At 36.9% G+C, this 19,364-nt stretch overlaps 1 protein-coding gene and 1 long non-coding RNA gene across 2 annotated transcripts in view; one reads left to right on the top strand and one right to left on the bottom strand.

Moving 5' to 3' along the window:
* The window catches only part of LOC105736566 (uncharacterized), a 63,207-nt gene extending 45,525 nt beyond the window's left edge, over positions 1 to 17,682 (top strand). The window contains exon 4 of the long non-coding RNA XR_004225600.2: positions 17,644 to 17,682. This is a non-coding gene — a long non-coding RNA (uncharacterized LOC105736566). The remainder of the gene's footprint in view (positions 1 to 17,643) is intronic.
* On the bottom strand, positions 12,936 to 18,867 carry su(f) (cleavage stimulation factor subunit su(f)). Its single transcript, XM_003697351.4, has 13 exons — positions 18,727 to 18,867; positions 18,414 to 18,605; positions 18,241 to 18,273; positions 16,586 to 16,683; positions 16,369 to 16,522; positions 16,023 to 16,256; positions 15,547 to 15,930; positions 15,235 to 15,481; positions 15,086 to 15,155; positions 14,896 to 14,992; positions 14,502 to 14,760; positions 14,290 to 14,424; positions 12,936 to 14,149 (listed from the first exon to the last, which is right to left on the bottom strand). Exons 1-13 carry the CDS (start codon positions 18,748 to 18,750, stop codon positions 13,935 to 13,937), a joined length of 2,142 nt encoding a protein of 713 aa, XP_003697399.1. The 5' UTR covers positions 18,751 to 18,867; the 3' UTR covers positions 12,936 to 13,934.
* Between the last annotated feature and the right edge of the window lie 497 nt (positions 18,868 to 19,364).

Below are 19,364 nucleotides of genomic sequence, written 5' to 3'. Positions count from 1 at the left end.
CGAGTTTCGCCATTTTAGAAAGGATCGAGAATGTTGAATGGGGGGGAGGGGGAAAAGTGTTTTTCGCCGGAAAATTTCGAAATTTTTCCCTCGAAAAAGCTTCGCGTCTCGTTACTTAATCGCGTCGAAGCGAAACGAAAAATGAAAAATGTTGCAAAGTTTCTTCCTCCCTTTCCCTTATCCCGTTGCACGAACATCACTTTGAGCGAACGTACCGAGATATTTCTCGTAGATTGCGTAATGCCGCCGATATTTTTCCAAGGATCCCTCGATCCCTCTCTACAGTTTATCGGAAACGAATTTATCGGGGGATGAGGGAGGGGGAGGGTGGATGCAAGAGGGGGGTTGGCCACTCTATCGGTTCGCTGGAATACAGTTTACGTCCGCGCGCGAGATTAAGCTGGAAGGAAGGGAATAGGGTTCTTTCGTCGAAAAGATTTCTCATTATAAAGATCGATATTGCGGTTGGAAGGACTCGTTTCCGGGGTAAACATATTTCGGCCAGTGGTATATACGGTTCACGCAAGATTTGAGGATAGAGAACTCGTGTCATTCAGATAATAAAAGGTATATAATCGAGAGAATCGATAAGCATTTTAAACGACGAAGGAAAAAAGTAACAGCTGGTACGATTCTTCGCCTCGAAATCCTTCCCCTTTCATTTTCCAGTTTAAAAAGCCTCCACGCGAGAAAGCCAACAAATCCTTCGGAACACGGTCTCCTCGTTTATTTTTTCTCTCTTTCCTCCGCACTCGTTTCCCTTTATTTGTTTTCTCGAAGACGTTCTCGAGGAAAAGGTCGTCATCGTGTCCCCCCGACCGGTTCGAGTCCGGTAAAATCAAGCCTTCGCTTACGAGCAGATTTCCACGGAGTGGAAGTTGGCGTCCTCCTGCCGTTTTTCTTTCGCTCAATTTCTTCTTCTCCGACCACGAGCCGCCGCGAACCGTTTCCCTCGAAAATGACGATATCCTTGGCCAGAACTTTCGTCGCCTCGATGAAAGAGAAGCAGATAGAACGGATGTTTGGGGATTTCTCTCGTTCTTACGCTCGTGTTAATCTCGATCGAGAGAGAGAGAGAGATTTCTCTTTCGTTCGGGAAACGAACGCACGGGGAGAGAGATTGATTGATGACAATGACAGCCTCTCTCGTACTTTCGCCCTGTTTCGCATCGTGGAAACTCGCGGGCCCTTTTCACTCGGCCTCGTGTTCCTCGTTAATTATTCATATTCAATTAAAACTTTTTGCTCGGGTTTCGAGGGCGGCCGTGGTAAACGTTTCGATTAGCTCAGCTACCGACTAAATAAAACTCCCTCCCCTCCTCCTGGTCGGAGCGTATTAAGGCTATTGTGCCGGTGCTTCGAGCGAATTGAACGAGAGAGAGGGGGAGGAGAAAAGAAGGAGAAGGGAAAAATATGATTATTGCGTAAATACGGATGGGGAGGTTCGATTGGAGGTTCAACCCCGTTGTTAATGTCGGGGAAAGGAGATGCCCGGTTTGTTCGAACGTTCAATCTTATTTGTGCACTCGGAAACAACCCCCAATGTTTATCGATGTTTCTTGGTCAACTCGAGGTGTTTACTCGATTCGGTTAATTATTCGAATGAACTCGTGCGGACCGAAGCATCGAGTTTCGGATCCAATTTAAAAATTCACCGTTCGTCGTCGATCGTAATTAGATCGATTGTGACTCTCGGAGAGAGAACGAATCGCTTTGTCGATCAAAAAATCCGTCCGCGAATCGAAGCGAGTCGGATTTCTTCGGTGTTCGAGAAATTTTCGCCCCTTCTTCCCATTGCTTTTGCCCGTGATATGGCGAACGTACATCGAACGCCCCTGTTCGAGAAAACGAGGATTGGGAAAGAAGGACACGTTTCCATTTTATCTTCCGTCATATCGTTCGAAAGAGGGGGCGACGAAGGGTTGACTCGATGCTTCGAAACTTAATTGAATGCTGGATAAACAAGGCTAACAGCGACGTCGGCAATTCGTTAAACGCAATTCGATCCTTTGATTAAAATGTCGCTTCGAAACGCCGCTTTGTCCTTCGAATTCGAATCGATTCGTTTGCTCGTTCTTTCTTTTCTTTTTTCTTTATGGAGAGAGCAATAAATCGAAGAATACGAAGACTATTGAGTCAAAGTAGAATTCTAGAATTTTTTTCCCCTTCTCTTTTCTACTTAATAAACAACGAGCGAAACTATCGGTTCATCAAGTTGGCATAGAACAGTCTCTCTTCTCTTGGTATCTCTTCGATCGAACGGTTAACCGTCCGTGAAACTACCAAACTTGTCGATAGCGGGTAGTGCATAAACCGTGCAACCAACTTGAACGTAGTTACACCCGAATAAAATGTTTACGCGTTCAACAGGGACTCGAGAAAACATTATCCGGAACTCGTCCAAGATTCCTCGACGACCACGATTAACCGGACGACCCCGTCCAAACCGCAAGGGATCGTCCCAGAGCCAAAACGGAAGGAAAATTTGACGTTATCCGAGCGATTCGTATCGATCAGCGGCGGTTGGAGAAGCCGGCCCCCAACCGAACCTCGTATTTCTCCAACTTCTTGGCTGTCTTCGACGCTCTTTCAAATTAGAAACTTCGCGTCTATCTATCGGATCGAAAGAAACTCGCGACTCGTCGTGAAAATAACTTGACTTCCTTGCCGATTTCGATCGATCGTCGTTAATAATCCCGTCGATCGAGCAAAGTTTTTTCAAGGTTTCTCGAATTTCGGTGGTTTTATCGCACGCTCGAAATTTCGTCCTCGTTCGAGTCGCGAGTCGGTGTATTAACGCGAGCGTAAGCGTATCCGAGCAAATCCTTCCTCGACGAACGCGCAGTTGTTCGTGTAAAATTGCGCGACACGATGCATCAGCCATTTCGGCGAGTCTTTATTTCGTCGAGCTTTCGATTTACGAGCGGGGAGGAGCGTGTTTGTTACCCAAGGAACAAGGAACGAAATTAGAGATCTCGAGGAGAGCTCGCGTGATGGCGAGAGACACGGAAATGGAGTCTCACACACACACACGCACACACAGTGTCGAAAGCAGAAAGAAAGGATTCTCGGTTACGCGAGCACGTTGCTCTTTACGCCGAAAGCGCGTGACGCCTGGTTCAAAGAAGATTAGCCGTTTCGCGACATTACCCTCGTTTCTTCCACTGTTTCGCGTTTACCGCTCGCTTTAAAACTCTTCACGCTCGCTTAAACAGATAAAGAGATAATAACCGAAAAAGAAAAGTATCGTGACGAAATTCTCATCGATCTCGCAACCTTTCGTTTATTTTTTTTCTTTTCTTATTATATAACGCGCAAGCTTTCTTAATCACATTCTGATACAAATCCAGAGACTTGTAACTTTAACGAAGTTAAACCTTTTTGTTCGCACGAGCGAGACTTGCATTGGCATTCACCCTGATAATGGCCACGAATTCCCGCAATTATATCCTCCTCTCTCTTTCCACTCTTCCCTCGAAGAATCAAAATCTCCGAAAGCCGTTTTTTTCGATTAAAGCTCGAGAGGAGCTCGAGAATCTATGCGGCGAGAAAGAAGGGAAGAAATCGCGTGCGATCTCTTCTCGCGATTTCGGGATTCCTCGTCGAGGAAATTTCCACGATAGCACGGAGGCAAATCCGTGGTTAAACGGGAAGGCCTCCGTGTTACGTCCGTCATTCTCTTGTAACGTTTCACCTTCCCCAATTTAATTCTTTATTCTTTCTCGCGGTAGACTCCCTCCCCTCCCTCCTTTTCACTCCTTTCTCACTCCGCCCCCCTCGCGCTTTTGTGCTATGAGTAATTAAAACATTTTGGCCTATGACTATGAGGGCGAGAGTTCTTTGAGCTTTAAACAGCGAAACAGAAAATTCATCCTTCGCTCCAACTACCCCCTACTCCCTCCCTTACCCGTGTGTCGCGCAGCGGGTAACTACTCCCTTTCCACTTTATACAGAGCAGGGTAGGAAGGGAGGAGGGAGGGGTTCATGAAAGGAAGCACGCACGAAGCACGCGGAAACAAAACCTCGGTTGAAAATGATAAAGGCGAAGAGTGTCCGGCGAAGAGTGGAGGCGCTTTTTCTTTTTTTTTTTTTTCACCGCCGAGTCGCGTGTTTAAACGTCACCGGTTCGTTCGTCGTTCCGTGCAAACGCGTGCAAGCTCGCCTTCCCACAATTGTTGTTTTCGTTCTTTCCTCCGATTCCCTGTTTATCGTTCCGTTTCTCCGTCGTGGAAAAATCCCTCCTTTATTATCGCGCTTTATTTTCCACCACGATTTTTCACGGGAATAATGTATAACAGCCTCGATCGAATTTTATTATTTACTCTCTCCGTTGAAAAGTGTATATAGAATCGGGGATGAAACGATGAAAGTCGACTCGGTGTATTTTGGAGATATATATTAATCGAATTCCTGAACGCATGAAAGGGAGATCCCCCTTTTATTCTCCCGCGTTACAGACAATAAATTCAATCCAGAAGTTCGATCCGCGATGATAAAATTCAACAAGCCTTCTTTTCCTCCTTCCTTTTTAAACCCTTTGCTTTTTTCGCGACGACGAAACGCGACGAGGGCAATCATTGCACTCGTCGTGACGGAAACGTTACGAACAACCTGCGGGCGTAATTTTTCCCCGTGGCGACGAAAAACGAAGAGGTTAACGCGCATAATCAACGAGAACGATCTTTTCGAGGATGACGAAGGAAATGGGCGAAAAAAAAAAAAAAGAAGGAAGAAAACGTGTAAAAAATAACACGCAATATCTATGGAGAGGCGACTCCATTCATCACTCGTCGTACATCGTTTCGTAAACGCGACGAATAATTTTCGTTCTCCTCCCCCGATTCGCGCGGATAAAAACGTTTTATTAGGGAACAAGTTGCGAAATGGCTCGACCAAAAGTCGAACAAGAAAGAATATATTTAACGAATAGTAAAACAGGAATGAACCGTTGTTGTGACGCACAGACGTGGATCGTGTCTTTTGTTCTATTGCGTCGCTGTGTGTCGCGTTAAAAAAGTGACAGCCGATTCGCGCATAAATATGAATAAACGTATGCAATAAAACTCAATCGATTTTAATCGAGATTAAATATTCTCTCGGATGCGATGATTTCCTTTCTTCGAGACGACGAAATCGAGGGGCGGTGGTCAACGATTGCATCTTCTTCGAGGAGGAACGAAACACCGGTTGATTAATAGCGGCTGAATCCAGCCACCGTGTCTCTCTCTCTCTCTCTCCCTCTCCTCGCCGATTTCCTGTTTTCGTTCCACGCTCTCGTCCCGTTTCTACTACTTCTTCGCCACCTCGGTGGAAGAAACTATTTATCATTCGCGGGTTTCCGTGTGTTATCAATTTCCAAGAGACCACCTCCTTCTCTCTCCTCTTCTTAATTTTTTAACCACACGGCGGAGCAACAAACGGCCCGTGTCCGACGAGGGTGGAATAAAAGCGCGGCGTTCTTCCTCGCCAACCGGAAATCTCACGTGGCGGAAATCTATGAACGCCGTAAAGATCCGTTCAAGCGGAGCGGGAGTTTCGAGTTTCCGACGAATTAATTAGAAAGCTCGATGGTAAAGTGGATGGAGAGAGGGCGGCGTGAAAAATTAATATGCGCGGAGGAGTCGCTGTTGGTAAATCGCTCGTTAAAGCGTATTTTTCATTTCTCGAACAAATATCCGTGGATACGTAGGTAGAAAGTTTCGTGCCTGACGTATCTCGTTTGTTACCACCGCGCACACCACTTTCTATCTCCTACTAGTGTAATCCGTGTTTTTCCTCCCCCTCCTCCTACATGTTACATAAATTCGAGCAAGATTCTAACACGGATTTAATAATAACGGGCGAAATAAAAAGAAAAAAAAAGAAGTGGAGTTTTACTCTAACTGGTGTACAACGTAAAACCTTTTTTACAATTCTTCGAGTTACGATGTCTGTATTTTTTTTTTTTTTTTTTTTTTTAGAAAATCTCGGCCCGATTTAAGTCGGTATTCTGCGCGTGGCAACGTTCGTGATTTCGCGGACAAATCCAAGAATAGATTTACAGGGGCCAAGTGTCCACGTTGTACGAAATTAGAATAGAGGGAGGAACAGGTGGGGATGGTGTCCCAGTTTCCCAGAGAGAGAACTTTTTTTTTTTCTTTTTTTCAAGATTCGTTATTTTCTCCAAGTTCCATAAATAATACGGGATAAAGAAAGTTGGTTGAAGGTATAAATAAAATTATCGCACCTGAGGGGCGACGATCCAACTTTTAAATTCTCCACGCCTCTTCACGCAACAACTCTCAACTCGCGGTCTCAACTCGAGAACTTTAACGTATGATGTAATCTCTATAATTGGACCAACCTTTTCAACTTAGGCGCGAGTTTTGACAGAGCTGTCCAATGTCCAATTTTCGGTTTCGGGGGATGGAAAGAAGAGGAGGAGGGAAGAAAGGAGAAAAAAAATCGGTCGTCATCTTTTCCAGGACGGCCTCTTCCTCCTATCGCGAAGATTACATCTCGGTGCATCTGTCACGCGCACATTGCTCGGGTTTGTTCGATCGAGGAAGGCCGTTCAATCGAACAGCGTGTCAAAGGAATCGACAAATCCGTCTTCGAGGCTCTTCGAGGGAGGGCGGATAATCGTAAAGTAAACGAAATATATGGTTATTTGGCCTCGACAAACATTTCTTTGACTTTGACCGGCGAGTGGAAAGATGACGGCGTGGATATACAGTTTTCCAGCGGAATTTTCACCGCCAGAGAATAATACGCTGTATTCTTCGTTTCAAAAAGAACATCCATTTTCCACGATACGTCGAATTAGAGAGGAAATCGCGCAACGAACGCCTTTTCTTCCCTTCTCCTCCCCCTAAAAAAAATCGGAATTAATCAAACGCGTCTTGGATGAAAACTGGAATCGAACAGAGGGGCGTTGCTCGAGCTGGAAGAGGTCGCAAACACGCGCAACCCTGGTGCACAGGCTAGGTGCATGTGCATTAGGGTGATCGATGATACTCGACGTCGAGCGACTGGCCCGTTGGTCAAGTAGCATGCATCAGCTGCAATTGCGCCCGCGATTTCAATGAACCTTCGACTCGAAAATCGAATATATATAGAAATAGACGACGGATGGTCAGAGCGTCGCTCGTTATTTCTATTTTCCTCTCCTCCTCCTCTTTTTTTCCACCGTCGGATGCTCGCTATGACGGATTAAACGGCACGAAAGCCGCGGAATAGGAATTTGCCAAATCCTTTCGTCGGAGGTGGGCTGGTGAAATTTATATAACTCTCCCCGTGCAACTTGGTCGCATTCGTCCCGAAAATTTGCCGGCGAAAAAAATCTATTACGCGACGAAACGTTGCGTTTCTGGTGGCAGATCGTGCGGCAAACACGAGGCTCGCCCTCGTTGAGTTACGTTTATCGTTTAATTGTCGCGCGGAACGACCACTGCCGCGCAGTTTATCGCGCTAACATTCGCTTTTGTGCCATTAAGTAATTTAATCGGTGCGGTCGTCCTCCTGTCGTTTCCATTTTGGACAACGACAATGACTCGTTATTAACGCCACGAAAGGGCTGTCGAAAGAAATTCGCCGATATTTGACCACGAATCGTCTCCTCGCTTCCTTCATGATCGTTTTTCACGCGGTGAAAATTTTCACGACGAATGCACAGCCGTCGGGTTCTGTCCGTCGGGATAATTTCCGTGTGTCTGGCCGCGTAAATGTTGCCAGGACAAATGAATATACGAGCCCGTCATCGGTTGGGTCGCGTCGTTAATACAACGCGGAATGCGCAAACTGTGGACAAACCGGGGTAATTAATATTAACGGGCATCGGTGTAATTACTATTAAATAACGCGTCTCTAATTAACAGTATCGTAACGTGGCTCGAGGATTCGTTCGAGTACCGTTTAATTTTTGGTTAACGGAAATTCTTGAAACGAAGGGAAAAATTACTTCTGGTGTAACATATTTACCTGCGCTGTTGCAAAAGCGGAGGACAATAATAGTAACCGTTAGAACAGAAACAGAGGGGTAAAATAAAATAGATCAAGAAATGTGAATTTTAACCTTAGTATTCGAAATTTCAGCTTCAACAATCGTTTACGCGTGCCGTAAGGTGAAACGATAAAAGTTCCAAACGGCGCGATAGGAGGACGAAATCGTGTGAAAAAATTGTATCCAAGTGTTTAGTGGAATTCCCGACTATTAGGAACTTGCATTGCTCGTTGCAATTTGGAAAAATGGAAAAGTTTCGTGGGCTACGCGAAATATTTGTAAACAACTTGTTGTAAAACCGCGTGGGAACGCTTCATTCGGTTTGTACGATTTTCGTCAAGTTGTCAAGTTCCTGTCAACGGACGGCTTCTTTTTTTTCTCGCAGTTAAAACAAGTTGTCCTTGTATCTCACGTTTATTGTGGAACATTGTTGAACGGAGAACGCGATCATTTTTTAAAAAGTTTCTTTCGAAATATTTCAGTCGACGTATTTTTCGCGACGCCTGGATGGAAACTTATGGAGGCCAACTCGAATCTATTTATCGCGTCACGAATGGCGGGGATAAACTCGAAAACGGAAAGAAAGAACCGTGAAAACTGGAATACCGATGATTAAATCCGACTTAAATTACCTTTTCAAAACGATCGTTAATTCAGCCGTAATTTATCTTCCCCGCTCTTGTCTTCTTCCCTCCCCGAAGAATCCCGAAAGTCTCGACCCACATTCGCGTTTCAAAGAAGATGTGAAAGATGTTAAAGATTCCGTGCGACAAGAGAAGAGAGGGAAAGAAGAAGAAGAAGAAGAGGAATAAAAAGATATCGCGTATTGTGCAACAAAGATAGAAACGTTTCATTAGCGCGTGCCTCGAGTAGAAAGTAGAAATTTCAACTTTGCTTTAAAATTGAATTTGAAAAAAAGAGAAGAAAAAATTTTCTTTAATACGACACGTTTCCCTTCTCTGCTTTTCAACAAGTGACCCCGTTTAAAATAAAGGAGAGGTTTATTATCGATGTACACGAGGCGATTATACTGTCGACCGTAATCAAATTCGCACGTTATACTACGAAAATTTCACGCTAGTATTTCAACGGTTCATTCAAACTGGAGAGAATTAGCGGCGAAATTCGCGGGGTATTTTCTTCGGTAACACGATGAAACGGGGGAATCATTCGTACTCCCATTTTAATCCTCCAACGCTCTGGCTAATTAACGGTTAATCCATAAGGTAAAGTCGCGATAAAATCAAAATTATCCTCGAAATGCATTACGTAAAACGCGGGAAATCTACTCACTGTTTGAAACAATGTTATCCACTTCGGCCGGTATAAGCCGAATCGAATAATTGCTCGAATTAACGTCGTAATCTGTGCTCATCATCGTGTTAAATCGGGCACACGGTGTGTTAGCGCCACGTTTCCTCTCAATACTTTATTATCCATCCTCCGTTCTTCACGTTTCGCGTGCAACGAGCATTCCTCGACAAGGATAACCGCGACGCGATCGAGGTGATAATGATATCGCGGGATGGAACGCGTTTCATCGCGTGGATAACGCAAAGTGGTGGTGGTGGTGGTGGTGGTGGTGAGACACGAAGTAGCGGCGCATCGATAACGAGATTGGAAAGAAGAAAAGGGAAAAGCGAATATCGTGGTTGAGAAATATACACGCCCCCAATCGTATTCTTGTTTAAAGCATCTTTTCCCGGCTTAAGGAGGGTAAACGGAGACGCATCGTTAGAAGGGCTGTTGGCTCGAGGAGGAGGAGGATCGAATCCGCAATCGTCTTAGAAAACACCATTATCACCGGGAGACGGGTATAGCGAAGATAGCTATTGTGAGGATAACGATGTCGGTCCCGGATGACGAGTGCCATTGAATCGGATCTCTCGATAAACCTTTCTAATATAGTCGCAGGGGACGTTTATTATTACTTCCTATCCTCTTCTAACGTATTTTTATAACTCCACTTGCGAGTATACCGGCCCATCCCAAAAAAAGAACAGAGACCATCGGTTAATTGCGAATTTAATTGGGATAATTTCAAACAATATTTTCCTTTGCGAGAACACTTGTTTTTGTTAGCAAATTATTAACTCGATCAAGCTGTCCCAATTGATAGCGTTGGATACGTGCCGCGTACAAGAACAAATATTTTTTGTCGTTCCTCGTCTCCCTTTATCTTCCTCTTCCTTGAATATTTTTTTTTTTTCCTGTTTTGTCATTTCGTAATCGATGGTTCTTTCGTAACAATTTGCCAATCGAGAGGCATTTTTACAAAGGAAAATGTTACTTGGAATTATTTCAGGAAGTCAAGCGGTGTTCTCATATTTTTCGGACACTGTATAAATAAATTCGATTTTTCGTCATAAGAATGATTCCATTATTGGTTTCATTTACGTTTCAATTGAATTAACGACGCGACGGAATTTTAGAAAAGTATTATATTTTATTTAGAGGACTTTGAACATTCATCATGTCTTCTTCCTTCGTCGCCGATCAATCAATTAATGAAATCATTATTTCATTAATTCATCGCACGAGAGCACGGTTTAATCGGCGAAGAAGATAGACAAGAAGATATCCCTGACTCTTTCTTTTACTTTTTCATCGATCTGGCCAAGAAATTACTCTTACGCGATATCTCAGGATAGTTCGTTCCCGCCAAAGTGAGAGAATTATGCGTTTGCATTGTATGAAAGGCCAACTACCAGTTTCAGGAGCTCCTTTCGGCTCTTGTCATTTGTCTTGCTCCGAGATAGAGCCAAAGTTTCAAAGAGCTCTCCAAGTTGCATCCCAGGCGGTTACCGGAGAACGCCTCCCTAAATTTTCTCGTTCTATGAATTAATGGTGAAGGTAGTTTGTAAAATCTTCGTGCCAAGTCACCTAGAATCTATGTTTCGATAGTTGGCCGCGGGCGAATGAAATCGATTTGGACGAGAATCTCGTGAAATAAAATTACAATCCCCTTGGTTATCCTGGACAATCCCTTTAAACTTCTAACCAGTTGAAATTTCCTGGTTAATCGAAAGCAAGCAGAGGATGCGCAAAATTGCTAAGATTTTACGATAAAATACTTTTTGTATCGTGAATATCTCTATACCATGCATTTTGATCAATACAAATACCGATAATAAGCTGTGTGTGTTTGCAACTGCGCGTGACATTCGTAGGTTTAACTAACTAAATCAAAGGTTACAACGATCCTTTGTAATTAAATGCTATTTCAAAGACTGTTCTCGCTATTCTCTACACTCACGATAGACTCGTAATTAATTTAATAGATTCGTCTGCTAATTTTATCTCCACAAGGGATATTCTTTGACAAATCTCGGAATTTTTTCCCCAACATTCGATGATATATAATATGGGCTTGTACGATGATAAATCGGATATGTTACGATTGAACGGATACTTTGCATCGTTTCATCTTCCCTCATAGTTCCAATTTCTGTAACATAATCGTAAGTTAAAACTATGAACTTGATGGTGAGTACATTAATCAATGTAGAAACGAGGCAAGCTGCGCCGAACTATTGTACTTTGTGCCACGCATATGGCTTTGGTTAAGAAGCCGTTAGCATAATGGGGTGTAGCGTATAAAAGCAAATACGGTTACACATTCTGGCAACACGTGATGCGGAAAATTGCATTCAAATAATTTTAATTAAACTACAACAGATTGAGAACGTATCATTCGAATAATTTATCCCTTCGCTTAATAATTCCAACGTGGTAATAAAGACCACGCGTTCCATAGTATTGCAAAACCTGTAACGTAATTCTTACGAATCATTTTAATATTTGTCGACATTGGGCATATTTATTGGACACGGAAATGAAATTGGATATAGGGAAAAATATTTTTCTATAGGGAAAATAACCAGTTTTTATAATAGAAAATAAATAATCTAAAAGGAGTTAAAAATCAAGCGATACTTTCGTACGAATCGAAATATCTTTGTGCAAAAACCCGTTTAGAATACGAAACGGCGAAAGCATTAGACATTTAAATAGCGAGCCGACGTGTTATTGAATCGGTGCGGAAACACCTGGATCCATAGGTTCAGGTGGCTGTGAAAATCTCTGCGAGTTGAATTCCTCTGTTTTGCATGAAATTACTACCGCATTAGAAGGATAGGATTCGTCCTGTGTGTAAAGAAATAATACTATAATAGTTAATACATATTTACGTAAAATTAATTTTCTTTACTTTTTTCTAATTAAATTCTAATCTATCGATAAGGTAATTTTGTTGCTTCTTTAATTAATATCTTGATCTTTCATGAGAAAGAGTTGAGAATTGTTACAAAATTATATTACAAGGCTATGTAAAATATCCTTGATAATGACTTTGTACAAAATGTTCAGTTATCCAGAAGGAATGTCGCTTGTTTAACTAATTTGAGAAGTGTACAAATGCCAGGTATCTTCGCTTAAGATAAATGAATGTAGAACTATGCCACAATTACGCGCTAAACGTACAAGGATTTATACCTGTGTTAATAGAGATTCCTCCAAATTCCACAATTTCTATTCTAAGTATAGCGGTACAGATTGCGAACAAATTATTTATTTAACTCGTGATATTATGTTATATTAAAAGCATTTGAATAATTTCTTTTAACTTAATCTTTTGAATGAAGTCATTTGAATTGCATTACATTGTAATATAAATGGAATTTAATCACATGCAATAAAAATTGTAATTACATGTGCGAATTTCAAATGTTTCTGAAATTTTCAAAACAATTACAGCTTGGTATATCTATCTTACTATTCCCCGGGAGGAACATTATCAGCCATTCGAACTAATTACATAGTAATCAAAGTTTAATTGCATCATCATTGACTACCTAGTTACATCTGCTAATTAAAACTCTATTGATACACTATGATATTTGTTTTGTTAATATACGAGTGTTGATTTTTTGGGGAGAAAAAATAGAAATTCTTATTTAAAAGAAAAATTACGATGGGATATCGACAATTTATTGGTCCTGTACATTAAATTATACAGTCTAATGGTATGAAGCAGAGCAAATGTATCGGATACAGTTTCCCACGAATATTTTCTATTCATATACATATATATGTATTTAAAAATGAATAATAATAAAGTGAAACGCATTATCTTAGTAATTATTTAGAAAAATATAGAAAATTTATAAAAATGAATACTGAAATAAAATATGAAGTGGGAGAACTATTTATTTGATTACATTTGCTTTGATATCTGTTACACAATGAAGATAAATCTTTCCGTAAACGAAAAGAATAAATTGTCTTTTTTTTTTTTTTTTTTTTTCTTTTTCTCCATTCGTATACATCTTTACATATAGATTTTTCATAAAATAATCATTTTAAATGATACCATTCCTCTATATATAATATAATTTGATTAGAACTATAACAAATTATTTCATTTCAATAAGATCTTAAATCTTGCGCCGATTATTTTCATTCTTAAATAGTTGTATCAACTATTCCTTATAGCCTGAGAAATATTTTTGCTACATCTGATGTTTGAAATTATCGTAAACGCTGATGTAAAAATTAAATCTTGATCTCATATTTTATACTAAATTCATACTATATGGTGACAGATAATGATAGAATCAAATTCAATCCATTGGACGTTTCCAATTTTGTCCTCATCTTATATTAGATACTCCATATGTAAATGAACACATTTGAACAAAGACGAAATCAACGGTGTAAATATAGGATTTCTGAGTACACAGTACTCAAAATATCGTGCACAGTGTCACATAAGGAATTTAGTAGTTGTCATATACGTAACGTACGCTTTTCAATAATAATAGGTTTGTTCTTTCAGGAAATGTCTCTCTTTCCAGAACAAACAGAAAATGTAAAAATATATGATAACATGTATCAAATTTCTCCAAAATGATGGAGGTGATACGCAACTCTGCTGAATATCTTATTATCTTATTCACTTGACCCGTTTTTGTTGTCTTTGGCGATATATGTCATTTGCAGGAGGCGGTGGTAGATCTTCTTCTTCGCTATCATCACCTCCTAAACGCGTTCTTCTACGTTTAGATCCAAGACTAACTCCATCGTTACTTTCATCGACGATCCAATGTACAGACTTTGCCAAGTCAAACAATTTTGTGTCGCATCCATTATCCGCTACCGGCAATGGAGCTATATAAAAGATTAAAAAAAATATTTAATTTTACGAGAGAAATTTCATATATTATTATATTATTATTATTTATATATCTTGTTACGTTCATTAGAGATGTAAATAATTATTATACGATAATATTCATAAGAGACTTTACCATGGTCTGGTAACTGAATTCTATTAAAAACATCCATAAGCAAATCAACAGCCACGAAAGGTCCTCTGAAACATCCAGGTGGTGGGAGCATGGTACAAAGTTGTGCTGCAGCCGGTGGTAATGGAAAGGAACCACCTACAAAAAATTTTGTCATATGTATCATAAATAATGAACATGTACAATTAGAATTTTAATTATATAAAGAAATTTACCAGGTACTGGATGCTCTCCAGGTAAAGGATTTACTTTTGGTTTATAAGGTATCATTTGTGATATATCAGGTCTTGGTAACGATGCTATAGCTTCCTCTGGATCTGGTATTCGCGGTAATGCACCGGTTGTACTTCTTCCAACGCTAGATACTTCCATATATCCGATAGACCGTAATTCCATAGGAGTACATGGATATAAATCTAAGAATTTATACCTATCTACTAATTGTGCTGTCTCTTTTCCTTCAAATTCTTTAATCTAAAAAAAAAAAAAAAAAAAAAAAAAGAAAAAAAAAGAAACAAAAAAGAAACAAAAATTGAGGAAATTATATAGAATGTAAGAAAAAATATTGAATAAAAAGTTATAAACATATTTATGAGCATATCAATTTACCTTTTCTAATACAGCACTACGACGTTTTTCAACCTTAACAATACTTGCCAAATCTCCAATATTAGATTCAAATTCTAAAAAGCGGTTCCATATATCGCTAAAAATAAGTATAATAAATATTATAATTAATATAATAAATATTAAGTCATTTTTTTATACAAAATTAAATAAATGAATATATTTTACATACACTGATTTTTCAGGTTCTAAACTACCAGAAGATAAAACTCTCTCAAACAAAACTCTTGTATTATTGTCCTCTAAAATAATTAAATGTGATTAAATTTGGAACATATGTAAAAGATAAATAAATTTATTTTTTTAAAAAATAATCCTTACCATTTAAATGTGATAGATAATCAATATAACAAAGTATATAATCCGGATTATCTCCAAATTTTTTTAAACCTAATTCGAAAATTCGAAAAGCAATATTTTTGTCCTTGGTACAGTAATATTCCATTAATGCAGCAGCAACATATACGTGATGCTTACATCTTGGATCTTCGCGAGCTCGTTTAAAAACCGTTCTAGCAGATTTTATACCTTCTGCACGTCTTGCAAATTTCATATATTGTACAAACGCCTATGAAGAAAATATGTATTTAAATAATTAGATAAAATATTTAATACTAACAAATAAATACTGACTAATGTAGGATCAATATCAGGTATATCAAGGAACTTTTGATATATTTGATGCACTTTTTCATATTTTACTCTTCCTTCTTCAAAATCTGCATGTGCAAAGTACAATAACATATTTTTGGACAACAATGTACTTGTTGCTCTTTCGAACATCGTTGCTGCTTCATCGCTTAAATTTTTCGCGGCATTTACATCTCCTTTTTCTGTCAATATTTTTGAACTAAGTTCTAAAAAATGTGCAGCTTGATGCCACACAGCTGGATGATGTCCCAAACATAATAAACATTGTTCTATAGCAAACATTACTCTACGCGCAACTAAAGAAGTATCTTCTGTTCTTAAAGGATTACTACGTTCCCATGCAATATATTTTTTCCATAATTCCACCTATGACAATAATATTAATTGATAATTATAATTAGTTAAACATTTATATTATAGTATATTTATGAACTTTTATATGTATATATAATAAATACTTGTTTAACTTCTTCTGGATGACCAGTTGGAGGTACACTAGGAGCACTTCGATTTAATCCTCTTGTTACAGCTTCTAATTCTTTGGCAACTCTTCTTGCATTCATGTAATCCCTAGAACGTTCAATAGCCATTTTTTCTGCAATTATTGGATTAATATTTTGTTCAAATGCCATATAATCTTTCCACAATTGTTCCATATTAATCATTGGATTAACAACACCTCGTTGATATACCTGTAATTAATAATATTAATATATTAAAATGTATACACATATATAATAAATCAAAATATTATATTTATATATAAAACTATTTATAACTTAACAAAAATATATAGATCTTTACCTTTCTAACAGCACTAATTTTTTGATTTTCAGCATAAGAACCAACAGCTTCAACACTTTTAAGAAATGTTACATAATCATTCCATATGCTGTAAGAATGTATATCCATACCAATTTTATCCAATGCAAAATCATATGCTTGTGCCATTTTTTCCCTAAAAATACATTATATATTTAACTTTTGATTCAATTATCTATATAACTACATAAATACTTACTTATACGTTGTAAGACTGGCTTTTGTTTCTTTGACATAAGAAAGGTAAAGTTTCCACAACTCAATATTTAAGATTTTCATGAGGCACCTTTGGAAAAGCTGTCAGAGAAAACAAGTACTTTAGAAGCAATATAAAGAAATAATGTAACATTTGTGTGAAGTTCATTTAAGTGTGGTTACACAATACATTACTTATTATCTACCACCTTACTTACCCTTACAGGCAAGTTTTTTTTTAAAGCACATATTATTGATTAAGACCAATAAGAATCACATCAAAATATCAGGAAATAACAATTCAATGATTTATTTAGCAATTTGTCTTTAATACAATCACTACTACAATATTGTTTATTTGTAATGGGAGAAATAATAATGCACCAATGCATCAATTGAGAATACTTTATTGTATAAACATATGTTTTCATTAGGAAATAATTAGGGAAAAAAGTTTCCAGATATGAGATTATAAAGGTAACACAAAATAAACCCCATTGAATAAAAACTTTATTTATTTTTTGTAAATGGGGTTAATAATATAATTGACCTATGTAGGATCTAGAAATGAATGATCCCAAAACATGATAAAAAAATTTAGACAATTTGAAGCAACATAAGGTGATCAAAATAGTAGAAACTTAACATGAAAAATATTCAATTTTATTATACATTATAATCATAAAATATATAAATACTTCAGTGTATTTATTACTTCATCACCTTATACTACCTCTTTAAAAATTTCACAATACTTGAAAATGTTAATCAAGTACTGTACTAGGGAAAGGAAAATGATGTAATTCCCAAAGCATATTTATGAAAATATCTATTAAAATATTATATTGTCTCAATCACAATATTGAGACAAATATTATTAAAATCTTTCTTATATGCAAAGAGGTAAATATACTTTGCATTATGAATCATTTCAATGCTGAATATTTGTTCATAATAATTTTATTTCATGTTGTATTTAATAAAATATCTACACTTTATGTAATATGAATATTATTTTATTTCAAATAACATAATTTAAACACACTAAAAAATGTATTGCAGGAAGGAATACAAGGCTGTTACATTCAGGAAGCTGCCTTCGTAAGTTGATTTATTTTAATAATATTAATTATTTTTATTATTAATTCTATATATATATATTTATATTATAATTTATTTCAAAATACATATTATTCAACAAAGAAAACAACCTCCCAAATATACCAACAGATCAATCATAATCAATGAAATATTTGTGTATGGTGAAATATTGTTTTTATTCACCTTATATAATATGCAAAATGCCTAAAATCACATAATATGATAATATTTGATCACAATTGATTAATAATATCTTGCCAGTATTAAATGTAATCTTAATACACTAAAAGACTAAAATAGAATTTTTTAAATACCAATGTTCAATTAAGAATTATATTCATTCGTGATTAATAAATAAACATGCATATCATTATAAGTTTGTATTAAAAAAAGTTCACTCGATAATTTTATTTTAAAATCAGTAATGAAAATTATATATCTTCTCAAACAAACAACTTCAACAATATATAACGATAAATTTAGCAATATATATATATATATATATATATAAAGTGCTTTCATTAAATTTTGAAACTCATACAATTAATATTAACATACCTTTTCCACCTTCTCAAAGTTGCGCATTTTCATCTGAAAAAGTCATAAAGAATATAAAATAAACTATCTGTTATAACAATGATAATTATATTATTTATATAGATAATGAAAATAGCATATTTATATATATAACTTTTAATAATTATTCTTTTTTAAAAATATAATAATATTACCTCTTGTTCTATATAAATTTTCCAATAACGACCAGCGGAAGGAAACACGGATACAAGCTTTTCAAAAACTGGCCTTACTTCTGTAATAGGTCTGTTTTGTGCTTCTCTGATAAGGATGCTCCATGCTTCCAAATCATAAGGAGATTCATCTACTGTTTTTTGAGCACGTTGTAATTTTTCATTTCCCCAATCCTATAAATAAGAAAAAACATGAAATTATATAAAATGTATAATTTAAATATAAACTATGTATTGTAGAAAGTGAGGTTATGTAGACTCAACCTACATTTTTACAATAATATATAATACTTACAAATTCTGTTTTATCCTCGGTCATTTTTTAATTATAAAAACGATGTTAATAGATAAAAATAAAAACTTTCACGTATTGGAAAGATAAATGATTAAATAAAAACTCACAACACCCAAGTAATGGCTTATAATTTTCGGTAAGCAATGTTCAGAATTTCGATTGTATTCGATATATCGTTATAAGCTATTCGATATTCAATCTGCATCGATTGCAACGGCCATTTTCTTTCGTTTCTACTTTTCGAATTGTGAGGAAGTGCTTAAAAAAGAGTAAATTTTTATTAATTTATACATTTTTAAATCTAAGAAACTTATACATTTTAGTGTATAAAGTGTAATTATTATATAGTGAATAAAAGTGTATTAATTAAAGTAAAAATATTATAATTAAATTATCAATTAACTATTCTGCATTACTACAAAATATTTAACGGTTAGTTCGAATTAATTTTGTTTGATATTTCATTAATAATTGAATTCATATTTTGTTGAGTTACGTTGTTTGATATAATATTCATAATTATTATTATGATATAATATAGATTACTAATATTTAATTATTTATTTATATATATTTTATTATTTATAAAAATTATGCATAATTATAATTTATTACAATACTACATGTAGAAAACAATA

This window comes from Apis florea, unplaced genomic scaffold (genome assembly GCF_048593485.1).
Source record: "Apis florea isolate Af1SG1 unplaced genomic scaffold, ASM4859348v1 contig_2897_pilon, whole genome shotgun sequence".
In the NCBI taxonomy this organism is placed as follows: Eukaryota; Metazoa; Arthropoda; class Insecta; order Hymenoptera; family Apidae; genus Apis; species Apis florea.
This window is presented reverse-complemented; position numbering and strand designations above follow the sequence as displayed.